At 43.6% G+C, this 17248-nt stretch overlaps 1 protein-coding gene across 1 annotated transcript in view; it reads right to left on the bottom strand.

Annotated features, from left to right (window-relative positions):
- The window catches only part of PLXND1 (plexin D1), a 204848-nt gene that overhangs the window by 71167 nt on the left and 116433 nt on the right, over positions 1–17248 (bottom strand). The window contains exons 10-12 of the mRNA XM_069083882.1: positions 9853–9942; positions 7324–7417; positions 431–585 (exon numbers count right to left, since the gene is read on the bottom strand). Coding sequence (XP_068939983.1) covers positions 431–585; positions 7324–7417; positions 9853–9942 — 339 coding nt within the window. The remainder of the gene's footprint in view (positions 1–430; positions 586–7323; positions 7418–9852; positions 9943–17248) is intronic.

The raw sequence follows: 17248 nt of genomic DNA, 5'->3' as shown, positions 1-17248 counted from the left end.
GTGTGTGTGAGAGAGAGAGAGAAAGAGAGACTGAGACAGAGAGAGAGAGACTGAGACAGAGAGAGAGACTGAGACAGAGAGAGAGAGACTGAGACAGAGAGAGAGAGAGAGAGAGAGAGAGAGAGAGAGAGAGAGAGGGAGAGAGAGAGAGAGAGTGGGAGACTGAGACAGAGACAGAGATAGACTCATTCAGCTAGGTGTCTGAGGTAGGATTTAAACTTGGGTCTCACTGACTACAAGTCCCATACTCTATCCACTGTGCCACCTAGCTGCCTGTACTTTCTAAAAAGCAGGTCCTTTGACTTCAAACCTATTATTTTTTCCAATATATGAAACTATCAGGATATATGTTGTCTGTATATGTATAAGAATATGCAGGAATATGCGTGTGTGTATGTGTGTGTGTTTCTATTTGTGCAGACACACTCACCTTCCTGATCTCTGGGGCAGGGCAGGTCGTAGTGACTGGCTGGGGCTGGTTGTTCAGTCTACAGCCATCATTCCAGATGCATCGGTGGCCCAGGTCCTCTCTCCCCATGCACTGGGAACAGTCCGTGCTCCCCATGGCACAGTTGTAGACCTCCACTGCAGCAGGAGAGAGCAGGGTGAGCACACGTCCCTCAGTTGCCGTCCCAGCCTGCCTGCCAGCCCCAGCCCCCAGACATCATTTGTCTGCATGAGTAACAAGCATGCTACACACTGTCTGAATCACAGGGACCTTGGCTCTGGGCCTGAAGACTTCCCAGAAGTGCTGGGCATTCATTCCCACCGAAATACAATTTAGCACTTTGGAGGGAAAAAAGAAGCAATCTGGTCAATCTTTGTTGCATTTTTCAAATTCTTAGCATCCACATGGGGATCTCTGTGGCTCCTTCTGTCCTACTGGCTGTACAATCACGCCAGCGGGCTGCCTCTGAGGCTCTCCATGGCCACCAGTGCCTCGTTTCCTCCACTTCTCTCCCTAGCTTCTCTACCTGTCTAGGGCTCTAGGCCATTCCCATAGCCAAAGGGTCCCATTATTGAACAATGGGAATCTTTTGGACCCTCCGCGTGCTCTGTGATCCAGCTTTATTGACTTACATGCTGCTTCTCATAAATGACACCCCCAACTCCATGTTATCCCCCATTCCTGGGATGCTCTCCCTCCTCACCTCTATCTCTTAAGTTTCCTGGCTCCTCTCAAGACTCAGTTCAAATCCTACCTTCTGGGGAAGGAAGGCCTTTTCCAGTTCACCCAACCCCCGTATCCCCAATGCTCACAAAGTCACTAGAAAAACTTTACAAAACAAATTGTTGACTAATTCTCATTAGTGGCCAATGCATAATCCACCTTCACGGGAAGTTTTCTAATCTAAAGTGTCCACACCTTCCAATCTCATCATAGCCAGAAGAGGAACCCAACATATCAAACACAGTTTGTCCTGATGAGATGGCTTTGCTTTCAGCTCTGGACTAAATCCTTGGTGGCCATTAGACAAACCTTCCAAAGCTTCAAAGGATCTATCTATGGCAGTAAGGGACCGCAGAGACCATCTTGTCAAGCGCCTCAGATGAGGAAACTGAGGCCCAGGGAAGTGAGGTGATTGCCTTAGGTCACAAAGGTAGTAAGTGTCAGGGACAGGCTTTGCCCTCAGGGCTTCTGACTCCAAATCCAGAGTTCTCTCTACTTTACCATGGTGTTTCCTTAATTCACTGGTATTTGACTACCCCCAAGTCTTGTTAACAAGATTATTTCCCCCACTTTTCAGCTTTTAGAGAAAAGAGAAAAATAACAATAGAAGCAAGCAGATTTCCGTGACTCATTCACAAGAATGACTTCCAGGGCATGTCTTGGATCCAACCCAAAGCTAAATCTCTTCTACATCTCCCTTGCCCATCCTAGGCAGAGAGAATAGAAGATGTTCGTGCTGAGGCCCCATCAATAAAGCTAGATGCCATCAGGGTCAGAAGACTCTGCTGACTAAGGCAGGGATGGAGACTCAGGCATTTTAGAAAATCTGGCTCCTCTTCTTCCTCCCGCCTCCTAACTGTTGGCATTCCCCAAAGTTCAATACTTAGCCTTCTGTTCTCTCTTGCTAAGAGATTACATTCTCCACTCTCACAGTTTCAACTATCACTTCTAGATGAATGATTCCCAAGCCTAGATCTCCAGGCCTGGCCTCTCCCCCTGAGCTGCAGGCTCTTATTTCCAATGGCACTTCTGCACATATCCATCTGTACCTCAAGCTCCATATGGCCCAAACCAAACTCATTGATGGACTCTGGAGAGATGGCAGCTGTATATGGGGCTGGACAGGGGGCTCACAGCTGCCCTGAATTACCTTCTGGGTCATAAAAGAATAGCAGGACACTCTTTGGATCTAGTCCCTGGTGGATCAAGAGCTTAATCCTGGTAACAGAGTGTATCATAAGCAGAGTTTACATGTGCAGAGGAGAGAGATTTTGTGTGAAAGCAGAGAGGGATGGGTTAGTGAGCACAAGTATCAGGCCTGAGTCAGGACATTAGAGAAGGGTGAGTGTGTATACAGGAGGGGTGGGGGAATTGCCTTGGGGACTGATCTTCGGGTAATTAGTAGCTAGGTTTTGAACCTTCCAGTCACAGGACTGAAGGACCATAGATTGAGGGCTGGGAGGGGCCTTAAAATAATCTCATCCAGGTCCATCATTTTACAGATGAGAAGACAGACACCCAAGAAGTTGTGACTTGTCCCAAGTCATACAGGTAACAGAGGGAGGATTTGAATCCTGGTCCTCTGACTCCAAAGCTAATATTCCTTCCATTGTGCCATACCACCTTCTTCTAACACTTAAAATACATCTTAGAGTTTTGCCTTATAGATTTTCTCTCCCCCATAAGACTGTAGGGTCCTTGAGAACAAAGATAATTTGATCTATCTTCCTGTCCCCAACTTGTCTCGCATATATAAATGTGTGTGGAATTATACAAGTATAGCATCTTGAAAAAGGGGGCTCTCCCATTATTCATTCATTAAACATTTATTAAGTACCTAAGCTCCTTGAGAGTATGGACTGTCTTTGTAATTCTAGGTTTTAGTCATTTAGTTTTCTGGCCAAACAAAAGAAGAAAGCGAGGCTGGTGACCTTGCACAGCCCTCCTTCACTTAAATCCAATTCACTTGCATGTTATGGCATCACCTCCCTGATGCCATGGTCCTCTCTGAGAACGAAGGACAGACAAGGCCTTAGCACAGTCCTTGGCCCTTACTGAATACTTAATAAATGCTTGTTTGTTAGTTGATTGATAGTCCCACTGTCTACAGTGGGTCAGACCCAAGTGGAGTGTGGTGCTTGGTTCTGGGTTTTACATTTTTAAGGGCATAATGAATAATTTAAGCATGCTGGGAGGACAGTGATGCAAGGTCTAGAAGGCATGGCAAAGGAGGACGTGTTGAGAGCCTGGGAGAGAGAAGACTTTCAAGGAGCATGATCACTAGAGGACTGTCATATGGAGGAGACAATGGGTTTCTTGTAGGTGGCTCTACAAAGTAGAACCCCAACCACTGGATAGCAATTACAAGGAAGCATATTTCTCATTAGAGGAAGTCAGGTGGCACAGCGGATAGAGTGTCAACCCTGGAGTCAGAAAGACCTAAGTTCAAATCTGGCCTCAGACATATCCTGGGCGAGTTACTTAACCCTGTCTGCCTCAGTTTCCTCATTTGTAAAATGATGGAGAAACCACTACAGTATCTTTGCCAAGAAAACCCCAAATGGGGTCACAAAGAGTTGGACATGACCAACTGATTAAACAATGACAAAAGATTTCCCATTACTGTAAGGAATCCCTACCAATCAGACCTATTCAAATAGTAGAATGGGCTGCTTTGGTAGATGAATGGTTTTCCTGTTATTAGAGGTATTCAAGCAGAGACTAGATTCCACCTGTCAGGGAGAATGTCAAGGGGATAAGCACATTGGGAGGTAGAGTAAATAAGGTGATTGCTATAGTTTCTTCCAATTCTGATATTATGGGGAGGGGGGAAGCTTTTGGTCACCCCTCAGTTAACCAGACCACGCAAATAACTAGAAATTCCTTGTGTCATTTTGAGCATCTGGTTAATTAGCAGACAAGCTGGCTTCTGTGGGAAATGCAGTATTTCCTGGCCTTTTTGCCCCAAGGTAGGCCCTGGGCTGCAGTTTGGGTCCTATTTTCCATGCTCCAGTGGGACAGGCACTGTTTCTAGGGTCAAAGGACTTGGGTTAAAATTCTGTTTCTACTACTATGTTGTTCAGTCATTTCAGTCATGTCCAACTCTTCATGACCCCATTTGGAGTTTTCTTGGCGAAGATACTGAAGCGCTTTGCTATTTCCTTCTCCATTTCATTTTACAGAGAAGGAAACCAAGGCAAATAGGGTTAAAAGTGACTTGTCCAGGGTCACAGAGCTAGTAACAGTTTTCCGCAAGTCTTAACTCCCCCTTAGCCTGGGAGCTCTCTGAGGGAAAGAACTCTTCTAAGCCAAAGTGGGATGAGGGCTTCAAGGGAAAACATTTCTTTGGAACTTTGGAAACATAAGATTTTCCCTCATTTTCTCAATGTATCAAATAATACGAATAAGGCTCAACACTCATCTTTATGCCGATCCTCTCTTACTTAAACATTATTCACACATTGCCTAAGACTTACAGTTGCTTTTCCCAACTTTCTAAACGTATGGGAAATTGGCTGAGGGTTTTATTTAAGTCAACCAACTTTACAGAAACCACAAAGTGCCTGTTTGGGTGATGAGAATCTTAGAGTTCTAAGGGACTTTGGCCATCACCCAGATCAATCTGTTTATTTTAAAGCTGAAGCCCAGAATAGGGAAATGACTTGTCCAAGGTCACTCAGCTAGTCTGTGGTAGAGCTGGTACTTAACCTAAGGTCCTTCAACTCCTACTCCAGAGAGTGTTGGACGGGAGTCAGAAGACTTGAATTCATGTCCAGGCTTCAATACATCCTAGCTGTGTGACCTTCAGCAGATCACTGCCTTTCTCTGAACCTCAGTCTCCCCATCTATAAAGTGGGAAGAGTAATGGCATTTATCTCACAGGGTTTTTATAATGAAAGTACTATGCAAACAGTAAAGGATTACATATATGTGAGTCATTATTGTTACTCTACTTCTTAGGACTTATCTAATAAGTCCTGCACAGGTAACAATCTGCATTAATGGAGGCAGTGCCCATACCAGAAGTTTCCTGCACAGGAAAAAAAAAATCACAGCTTCAACGCATATGAATTTGTGTGCCACATTATTTTGCCTTACTTAAGCTATATCTTTTAAGTTTTAAGAAGTTGGTAGGAGAATATCAGATTACCTTGAAGCTCTTTTAACAAGATCTAGTTCTTTTTTTCTGTTAAAATATTATTTATTTTTAACATTCCTTTAAAAAAAAAATTGAGTTCCAAATTCTCTTCCTCTCTCTAGCCTCTCCCCCAGCTACTGAGAAGGCAAGTAATATGATATCAATTATATCTGTGTAATCATGTAAAACATTAGCCATTTTTTAAAAACAAGAAAAATAAAATGAGGAAATTATACTTCAATTTATACTCAGTTCATTAGTTCTCTCCCTGGAGGTGGAGAGCATTTTTCATCATGAGTCTTTTGGAATTGTCTTGGATCGTTGTATTGATCAGAGTACCTCAGGCTTTCATAGTTGATCACTGTTACAATATTTCTGTAACTTTGTACAATGATTCCTGGTTCTGCTCACTGTACTTTGCATCAGTTCATATAGGTCTTCTCATGTTTTTCTGATACTATCCCTATTGTCATTTCTTATAGCATGACAGTAATTCCACCATAACCACATATGACAGTTTGTTCAGCCGTTCCCCAATTGATGGGCATCCCCTCAATTTCTATCTATTTTTTTTATAACCTCGCTCCTTGTCAAAGCAAAACAATCCCCAGCCTCTGGGCAAAGGTTAACTTCATATTCTTCCTACTGTATAGTTTTTTCCCTCCCTTTGTCTAAAATCCAGAATGCGCCCAAGACAGGAGTCCAAAACACACAGAGGGTGTTCTGTGTCATCCTCCTGAGGGACTGACAAACTCTCCCATTCTTCCACTATGACAGACGGCCATGGCTGGCAAGGACTGACTGGGTTGGATTTTTCAAAACATGCCCAGAAGTGAATGAGTGTGGGGGGCATCCAATATGATGCCTGTGATTAATTAACATCTGCTGAGTGGCAACAGTATGCAGGGCACTGTTATTTATAACGAATCAGTTTTGCTGAACAGAATAAATAAGTAACAATATTTTGCATTTCAACAGTATCTTCAATCTGACAACTTTAATTACCCAACAAACATTCCCAAAGACGCCTCCCTATTCATTAGATTGCTTTAGTCTTTGGGGGCTGGAGTTTTGTCCTGTATTCAGGCCCTATCAGACCACATTTAATTAGCAGACAAGCTGGCTTCTGTGGGAATTGTGGTATTTCCTGGCCTTTTTGCCCCAAGGTAGGCCCTGGGCTACAGTTTGGGTCCCATTTTCCATGCTCCAGTGGGACAAACACTTTTTCTAGGGTCCAAGGACTTGGGTTAAAATTCTGTTTTTCATACTATGTTATTGTTTAGTCATTCCAGTCATGTTCAACTCTTCATGACCCCATTTGGAGTTTTCTTGGCAAAGATACTGCAATGCTTTGCTATTTCCTTCTCCATCTTATTTTACAGAGAAGGAAACTGAGGCAAACAGGGTTAAGTGATTTGTCCAGGGTCACAGAGCTAGTAATAGATTTTTAACTCAGGTCTTCCTGACTCCAGACATAGTGCACTATTCACTGAGCTACCTAGTTGACCACTTGCCATGTAACTCTTAACCTTGCTAGGCCTCAGTGTCTTCATCTGTAAAAAGAGGTGGTTGGACTAGATGGCTTGTAAGGGCCCTCCCAGCTTTAGATCTGTGGGTTTTGTTTGTTTGGGGTTTTTTGGTGGGGGAATATATGTATTTTTTAAATGGCACTGAATGCAAATTCCAGTGGATATTTCTTCCATTGCCTTCCTCTGTAGGGCTTGACTGTGGTCTTCACTCACCAGGGAAGAATTTCATATTTCTACTCAGAATTCTTTTTATTAAAATTTTTAAAAAGTCCTATGACTTCAGGCAAGTTGACAGGGTTATGGGCATGTGTGAGTGCATGACGGGAGGGGTGCAGTGGCTTGATGGGTGTGCATACACATATGTTTGTGTGTACGGGTGTGTAAGTGAGTGCTAGATTCCTCACTCTCCTCTTGACAACATCACACCTTTTCAGGAGCTGTTACCCTGAGCAAAGGAATCAAAAAAAGGAACCATCAGCTCATACCTGTCATCTTCTCGGGGCTGTCAATAAATCGGTCTGGTTTGCCCTTTAGCTGAAGGTTTACCGGGAAAATCTGGCTCCTTTGAGGGGTGTGGAGCTGGAGAAAGAAACACAAAGTGAAGAAATCAGACCAGGAAAAGGGGTCGCTCTGGTGAGTAAGGCACGGATGCACACACCCATGCATGGAGAGATGTTTGTACACACAGCAGTATGCACTCCCACGCACACAGGTGCTCAGGGTTACAAGGATGCCCATTTGGGCCTGCTCCCACACTCAAACACACATGTAAATGCTCACTGATACACACGTAACAACAGGCATGCACCCAGTTACACCACATACTAGCTCCTATGTGTACACACACACACACACACACACACACACACACACAGGAACATAGGTGTCCATGAGTCACATCTGCCATAGCCCAAGACAGGAGTCCAAAACACACTGAGGCCTGAAATCCACAGAGGTCAGTCCCACCCCTCTCAGGAGAGCTGCTCCTCTGCCCCCACAAGGCAAATGGCAGGATATTGGAGATGGGATCTCCTTTCTGACTTTTGCTGAGAACCACATGGTTCTGAGTTTGCTGAACTTTGGTGGAAACAAACAGAGGAGGGGGAGGGGAAGTCCAAGAAACAGAGACAAGCTCTGGAATTCTCTTTTCCCCAAAAGGCCCTCTGGGGAGGTTGTCTTTTCACTCCTTGGTGTAATTTCTGCATAGCCTATTTTGTTTTGTATGTTGTTTTTGTTTTTTCTTAAACAAGAATGATTCTGGTCTCTGCTACTTGAGCTAAAGCTTCAGAAAACAAAAGCCCAAGAAGAAGGTTCCAGGAGCCCCCATCACAGCAGGAACCTGGAAGCCTGCCATGCCACTTCCCTGCCAAGTCCTCTGTATATCCATGAGGTTGTCCAGGAGGCTAATGGGCAAGGAATGGAGGGAAGAGACAGAGAGACTGAGGCATGAGCAGGAAAGGGGACCTTGGAAAATAACTGAGCTCGCTCTCTGAGAGTATCCTCAGGAAGAACAAAAACCACACATTCCCCTTTGTTTCGATTTAACCAGGGGCTCTTTTTGTTTTGGCCGAGCCTTCTGGGTGTAGGCCCAGCCCTTCTAACCCCCAATCCCATCCACCCACTCAGAACCTTCCCCCCAAACAATTCCCCAAGCCTTCCTAGCCTGGGAATGCTTGTCTGGGTTGGGTCGAACAGATGTTCCAGCCTCAAGGCTGGTTCTGGACCTCCTGCTATAAGCCTCTAAGGGGCAGGCTCCTGTGGGCATACTTCGGAGGAGTTGAAAGGGGAAGAAGGAAAAAAAAGAGGGAACCAAGGAAGAAAAAGGATAAAGAACAGAAGGGAGAGGGGAAAGGAAGAAAGGGAGAAAGAAAAGAGGTAATGACAGTGGAAAGAGATTAATAGCATAGAAGGAAGAAGAGAGGGAGGAAGAGAGGAAAGTGGGGTGGGGAGAGAGTAGAGAAAGAGAGCAGGGGAAGAAGGAAAGAAGAAAGATGAGAAGGGGAGGCAGATACCAAAGGACCACGGAAGGAAGAGATTGGGGGTGGGGACAGTGAAGGACTCGAGAGGCCAGTCCCTCCTCTGCTCCCGCCTTACTTTGAAACAGGATTCCAAACTCCTTGCTGCGGGGGAGGAATGTGGACCTTTGGGAACTGTGCTTCCAGCCCCATCTGGTGAAGGTGGAGGGTGGGTGTGAAGTCCTGTCTGAGCCTCCAGAAATTGCAAACACAGATGGTCACCTTTCCTTTTCTAGGACCCTCTGTGAGCTGCGAGACTGAAGGAGGGAGGGAGGAGAGCTGGATATACTTCCTATATTATTAACTTTATTTCTCTAGAGTAAGTCAGGGTAAATCCACAGCTAAAAACAACCCCATCCTCACTACTCATCACATGAAGCCTGGTGTGGACAGGACTTCTGGGGTCATTCAGTGCATCCCCCTGTCTATGGGCCTAGCTACCCTAAAAATCATTCCAGACCCATAACTTGTCTTTGGTAGAGTAAGATAGGCTAAAAATCTGGACCCAGAGTCTTCCAGATCTTGCCTATCTCCAGGTCCTTTTTTCCAGTCTCAGGATTTTCCAGCTGAGGCCAAAGTCTTATGACTTGGTTACTTCCTTTCCCACCAGGGTTAGGATCATAGGACCAAGAACCTGAAATCACCTTGGAGAACATTTAGTTCAACGCAAGGGCCAAAGTGGGGATACCGCACATAGTGGTAGGTTTTGGCTGGTTTGGACACTTGCCTCCAAGGTTGGAGGGAGGGGAGGAGGAGAAGTGAGGGAGAGGAGAGATGAGAAAAAGAAGGGAGAAGGGAAGGGTATGGGGAAGGGGAAGGGGAGAGAGGTACCAGCCTAGTTGGGATTATCCTACTGGTTCCTGAAGGACAAAGGCCAGTGGTAGGGGATGACAGATGAGAGAAGAGATGTTATCTCAGATCTGTAGACATCTTCCCCATCTATGTCCATGAGGACCCAAGACTAGTGCCTTTATGTGAGAACCCTCTTCTCTAACTTACCACGACATGGCTACACTGAATTTCTGAAGCATTGACCCATGTGGCCTCAAAGGTCTCATCACTTCCGAAGTTGCAGGCCAGAGACACCCCCTGGAAGGATAAACAGTTGAAGAGTGAGGGCTCTCTGAAACATCAAGTATCTCAGTCCCTTGGTTTGGGTAGGTACAAGAAGGGCTGGGGTGAGATTATCCTAAGAGAATCATGTCCCCACCATTCTCAAGAACCTAAAATGACTCCCAGCTGCCTAAAGAATAAACCCTGAAATTCAAGACCATCCATACTTTATCTTCATTTTACCTCTCCACCTTTCTCACTGTCCCAATGGGTTAAAAAGGGAGGCAGCATGATAGAGTGAGGAAAATGGTAGATTTGGAGTCAAAGGATCTGGGCTGGAAAACTGGCTTTGACATGACTTTTCTTCTTTGTAATTCTGCAATGTTCACTTTTGATTGCTTTGTGGTTGTTTTTTTTTTTCATGTGTCTTGTTGAAATCATCATGCAAATCATTTTCGTGCCTTTGCTTACTTCACTCTGAATCAGTTCATGTAGATCTTTCCACAGTCATCATATCTAACGGCACAGCAATGTTCCATTGCATTCATGTATGACCATTTGTTCAGCCATTCCCCAATCGATGGGCACTGACTTGGTTTGTAATTCTTTGTAACCATAAAAAGCATTGCTATAAATATTTTGGTGTGTAGAGGAATTTTCTTATCAATAACCTCTGTGGGGTATAAGCTTAGTAGTGGGATCTCTGGGGTGAAAGGGTATGGATGTTCAGTCACTTTATAGGCATAATTCTAAATTGCTTTCTATAATGATTGTAGTGATTCACAGCCCCACCAACAATGCACTAGTGTGCCTGCCTTCCCACAGGCTCTCCAGTGTTGACCCTCCTTATCCTCTGACATCTCTGCCAGTTTGTAGAATGTGAGATGAAACCTCAGGATTGGTGTGATTTACATTTCTCTTATTATTAATTATGTGGAACATTCTTTCATACGGTTCTTAAGAGTTTGCAGTTTCTTTGAGAACTGTTGTTTATATCGTTGTCTATTGGAGAAGGATTTTTGTCCACACACAAATGTATGTATGCATGCATGTGTGTATACATGTATATATGGTATATATAGGCATAGCATGTCTATATACAAGCATATATGTATCTATGTGTGTATATATATAGATATATATACATACCGCACATAGGTATGTGTTTATAAGTTGTCTACATATTTTGGATATAAAACCTTTATACAAGAAATTTGATACAATCATTCCCCCCCCCATTCAATCACTTTCTTTCTTAATCTAGGTGCATTAACTTTGTTTGTCTGGTGGGGAACCTGCAACCTTGAGGCCACATGTGGCTCTCTAGGTCCTTGGGTGCAGCCCTTTGACCGAATTCAAACTTCATAGAACAAATCCCCTTAATAAAAGGATTTGTTCTGTAAAACTTGGACTCAGTCAAAAGGCCGCACCCAAGGACCTAGAAGGTCATAAGAGGAGTGGCCTCGAGGCTGCATGTTCCCCACCCATTTCACTCTCAACCTCTCGACCCTCAGTTTCCTTATCTACAAATTGGTGAGAATAATACCTGGAGTACCTAACTTACAGAGTTATGGAAGATCAAGTGAGAACATGTCTGAAAATACCTTACAAAATTGAAAGCATCACATGTTAACTGTTGGATTATTTTTATTGGCATCTACCTGCATGACCTTGGACACATCACTTCACCAGAATGTGGCAGTGGAAATAAACACAGGATTTGGAGTCAGAAGACTCAAGGTCTGAATCCTGGTTATATTACTTATGACCTGTGTGACCTTGGGTAGACCATTTAACTTCTCGGACCCTCAGTATGCTTGTCTGTAAAATGGGAGTATTGGAGCAAATGACCACTGAGGTCCCTTATATTTCTAAATAGATGATGCGATGACCTCTCCAGGTCTCGGTTCCCTCCGGAGATCAGACTACATAATCTCTTAGCACTCTTCCGGCTGTAAATGCAAAAAAACCTTCCCCTTTAGACAGGCCAGTGCTCTGGACTCACCATGCTCATATTCTCCTCAATCAGTCAGCCAGTCAACAAACATTTCTGAAGTACTCTCTATGTGCCAAACTGGGGATACAATGAAGGGCAATGTAATCTCTACTCTCAAGAAGTTTACATTCTAATAGGGGAGAAAACACCTAAGTAACTAGGGGTGACCCCGGGTAATTCACTTACCGTTTTGAGCACTAGTTACCTGCTATGCAGGTTTGTGATAGAATATCTCAAAGGAAGGTACTGTTAGAGGGGAAGGCATTGGCTGTCATCTGTGTGACTTGGTTCATTAGGTACTTCCTGTCTGGAGCACCCTAGGCTATCAAAGAATTACGGGATGACTACACTGGAAATGATTCTCCTCTTATGTCCCCTCTCCCTCCTTTCTACAGAAGAAATAGAGATATAGAGAGGGGGAAATGATTTGTCTGGTGACACAGTAGACAGGGTTCCAGGCCTTGAGCTCTGGAAGACCTAAGTTCAAATCCAGCCTCAGACACCTGCCAGCTGTGTGATCCTGGACAAGTCACTTACCTCAGTTGGCTTCAATTTCCTCATCTACAAAATGGGGATAATAACAGCACCTACCTCCCAGTGCAGCCCCTAGCACTTAGTTTGTGCTAAATACTTATTCTCCCATGCCCCACTCCATAAACTCCAGTGGCTTCCTATCATCTCCAGGATCAAATATCTAAACCCATGTGGACTTGAGACAGAAGCAATTTTTCTTCTTCCCCTCCTTCACTTATCTAATTCCTCCTTACCCTTCCAGGCTGGGCACAGCTCAGCTCAGCCCACATTGATCAGTCCCCTTTTTGAACAATTACAGTATTCTGATGGGAGGGGGGCAACGTTAGCTCTTCGCCTGCCTCATGGACATTCCTTCTTCCATCCAGGCTCGCCCACCCCCAGCATTTATTGACAGGCTTGAAGATGAGTCACTTAGTAAATATCGATTGATTGAGTTAATTTAGAAAATAGAGGCTGAGGTCATCTAATGACTAGTCTCAGATTTGGGGCTCGATGGTGTGGATCCTCTAATTCTTTCCATGTCTATGGGGGACCAAGTGGAAAAGCTGGATGTTAAGCTGGAGAGACTGGAGAGACATTTCTGGATAAAATACTGGAAGGGACTACAGACAAATTGAGGAACCCAATCTTCAAGAAGGGAAAGGCCATCTCTCTGCCCCTTTCTCTCCCCACCTCAACTGGAACAGATTCCCTTTCCTTACACATCGATAGCTGCTGAACTCCTTTCTTTCCTTCAAGGACCAACTCAGGCTCCCTTGCCTCCCCCTCACAAGTACTGGCAAAAGTGATCTCTTCCACTTCAGATTTCTCATAGGTCTTGGCTGGGCTCTCCTTCTTTCTGCCTTGAACCATGTTAATTTGCCCACATGTTGTATTCCACTCCCTCTCCTCTATTAGACCCACTGTGGGCTGGGATAGTTTCATATTACCTATGCATCTAGAAGCCCTAGGCTGAGCCTAGGACCTTTCCATATAGTAGGTGTTTAATAAATGTTTATTGGATTGGCTCTGAGAGCCAAAGAAATCCAAGAATTATACATTAGATTAAAATGGGGAAGGGAGGAGGGGCAGGGCAGCAGAGATGGTCCCAATCCCACTGAATCAGTTTGCAAAAAATGCAGGGCCCATGTTTTCTCCACCCTTTAAGGCTGTGATCTTCTCAGGCTTCCAGGACATAATGTAATCTTCCTTGGCTTCTTTCTCCTTTATTGGCACTATGTACCTCCCCAGCTGCTGGCCAGGCTTTAGCCTTATCAGCTCCAAATGAGAACTGCTGGGCTTGCCTGGAGTTAGGAGGGGAAAGGCAGCATGTTGCAGTGGATAGAATCTGGCCTTGGGGTTGGGAAGACTCAAGTTCACTTCTGATTTCTGACACCCAGGGTCTGAGTGAGCCTGGGCAATCCCTCAACATCTTAGTGCCCCAGGCAAATCTTTAAGGCAGATTTGTAAGTGGTGGTAAGGCAGGTCCTTATCTACCTTGATAGAGGGAATTCCCAGACTGAAAATTTCCTATGCCAATGGAATTACAAATCTGGCTCATGTCCCTAAAGAAAAATTAGGCAAAAATGAGAAACGGAAGAATATGACCTGGAAATAACAGGAGGAAAAGAATACACATGGATAGGTTGATAGATGTGTGTATAGATGTATGTTTAATATATTACATATGTATGCTTATATAACATAACACATGTATATACATATAGGTATATGTAGAAATTATAATATTGCAACATATTATATTCTCTAGTCATTTCCAGTCATTTATGACTCTTTTTGACTCCATTTGGGGTTTTCTTGGCAAAGATACTGAAGTGGTTTTTCATTTCCTTCTCCAGCTCATTGTACAGATGAGGAAACTGAGGCAAACAAGGTGAAGTGACTTGTCCAAGGTCACACTGCTAGTAAGTGTCAGAGGTCATATTTGAACTCAGATCTTCCTGACTCCAGGCCTGGTGCTCTGTCCACTGTGCCAACTAGCTGTCCTATGTGTGTGTGTACACGCATAATATATGTATCATATTATAATTATTATATTACATATAAAATACATTCTCTCTATATATAATTTATTCTATGTATATACATGTGGTACAATATATAAAATATGTGTTGTACACATATATTATATGTGTATATATAATACACATTACATGTACATTATACCTATATACATATACATTGAAATGATATTATATGTATGCATATGTTAAAAAACACACCTATCAATCTATACCTGTTCTATCCAATCTATTCATAGTCTCCCATTTCTCTGCTTTTCTCTTACGTGTGTATCGATGGGAATGTGTACAAATATGTATATATACATTCACATATAACTATATACATGTGCACACACAAAGACACACCTTCTTAGCTCTGCCTATCAAAATCTTCTCTGTCCTTTAAGGAATAGCTCAATTGCTCATCTCCTTCAGAAAGCTTTCCCTGTCTATTCCAGCCTAGACATGCCCCATCTCTCTTTTCTGAACTCCCAAGGACTTACTCATTTAATCACTGGGACCCTTGTCAAAGCTAGCTGGAGTCACAATTTGCCTTTGTGTACGAGTTTTTCTTGCCTTAAAACCCCAGGATGGCAGAATAACTGGGAGGAGATTTTTAAGACCATCACATCTAACCGGTTCCCTTTACAGAAGAGGAAATGGTCTTAACCACAGGAAGAGCTTTACTCTAGGTCACATTCTGAGTTAATGGCAGTTAGGATTAGAACTCAGGCCATCAAGTCATGTGCTCTTCTATCAGCCTCCCCTCTCATCCCACCTTCCCTGGCAATAACTTTGCATACATGTTTGTATCTACTTGTATGTGTAAATACTGATTTCCCCCAGTAGAATGTAAGTTCCTTGAGGGAAGGGGTTACTTCACTTCTGTCTTTGAATCTCTTGTTTCTTACAATGCAGTAGGCACCTAGTAAATGCCTACTGACTTGCTGATTAACATCTAAAAGTTTATTCATCTATAAAATGGGGATAACATCACTTACTTTACGGCTTCATAAGAGACAGTATGTGGAAAGTACTTTGTAGCCTGCCCATAGTAACTTGTATTGAACTACATTGTGTGTGTATAATTTTATATTTATGTGTGATATACTTTTATATATACTTGTCTCCCACATTAGAATATAACTTAAGAAAAGCAGAGATTGTTTTCTTATTCATACTTGTACCTGCAGGACCTAGTGTAGGGTCTGGCTCACAGTAGGTGCTCAATAAATAATTGTTGATTGATTAATCTGTAAAGTATTGGACAAATGTAAGCTACTGGGATTGTTGTAGTCAAAGTGAATGAATGAAGTCCAAACATAAGTCTGATCTTGAGCACACTGGGCTAAGCCTTTGAAGCATTTCAGAAGACGCTTGTGCACAGTCTTTGCTGTGCTGTGCCCCTACAGGCTTCCTGTTTATTCTGAACTCCCATTCATTTCCCCACCAGCAGCCTTCCCCTCAGGCCTGGGGCCCCCATAGAGGAAGCTCAGGAAGTTCCTTCCGCATCTTGCTGGCTGCTGATAAACCAGGGGTTGGGGTAGAAGGAGCTGACATCTTAGAAAAATTCCATATCAGGGGAGAGACCTGTGATCTGATAGTGTCAGGAAATGTTGATTTTCTTTGCAATTGCTGACATACAGAGGTCTTGTGCTTGGACTTTGGAGAGAGGGATTGACATCATCTGTTGCTGGTTGGGTCCACCCTGGTCTGGCTACTTTCAGAGTTGCTGCCCAGGTGGCCTGTAATATATAGTAGGCACCTAGTAAATGCCTACTGATTCATTGGTTAATGTCTATATGACATCAGGAAAGGTACTTGATTCTCTCCATCTTAGTTTATTCATCTGTAAAATGGGTATAACAATACCTCCTTTTCTGACCTCATCATCCCATCCCAGTCTCAATGGAAGGCTTGCTTTGAGAGCAGAGGGGCTAAAACCACTCCTTCCTCCCAAATCCTTAGAGTTGGAAGGGACCTCAGAGGCCCTCTAATCTAACCCTTTTATTTTAAGATGAGGAAACTGAGGCCCAGAGAGTGAAGGGCCTAGCCTTTCACACAGGAACAAACAGAAGCATCTAGACCCAGATATTCTAAATGTCTATAACATTATCCCTTCTTTTGTCCCTTCCTCATCCTCAAAGTCTTGGTTCTGGTAAAAACAAATCATAGATCTGTTGGAGGAATCTGTGGGATCAGAAAAAGCAAAGAGGCTCAAAGGTACAAGCATAGCCCAAGGCCTATTTTTGACTTGCTTGCTGGGATTGGTCTTAGAAGTAGGCCAGTTAGGCAGCATCATATAGGATGTGAGATGTTGGACTCTATCCAGTGGTACAGAGCCCTGGATTTAGAGTCTGAAGGCTTGAATTCAAATCCTAACTCTGCTATTGACTACCCTGGTATGGAAAAAAAAAAGATATGGGTTTGTATGAAAGATCGAAAGTATAGTGAACTGCAAGGTTGAAATGAATTAAAAGAGATATGGCAGCTGAAAAGCTTAACTCTCTACTATATCAAGAGGCACAGTAGTCAAAATGAGGAAAGGCAATTCCCACTATCTTCTGCCCTCACCAGACCACATCTGGAATCCTTTACTGAGCTCCAGGCAACCAACACATTTTAGGAAAGGTATTGACAAGTTGGAGCAGATCCAAGATGCTAAGAGGACTAGAGATGATGCCATCCATGTAAGAGTGCATTTGTAGTGTGGGTTTAGGTCCAATAACTCCCTCATGTAGCGGAGGTGGAATAATCACCCTACTCTCAATCTCTCTCTCTCTCTCTCTCTCTCTCTCTCTCTCTCTCT

This window comes from Petaurus breviceps, unplaced genomic scaffold (genome assembly GCF_028583685.1).
Source record: "Petaurus breviceps papuanus isolate PSGF00001 unplaced genomic scaffold, PetGlider_PUasm1.0 174, whole genome shotgun sequence".
NCBI lineage: Eukaryota > Metazoa > Chordata > Mammalia > Diprotodontia > Petauridae > Petaurus > Petaurus breviceps.
Note: the sequence above shows the minus strand (reverse complement) of the source record. Positions and strands in the feature narration are given on the sequence as shown.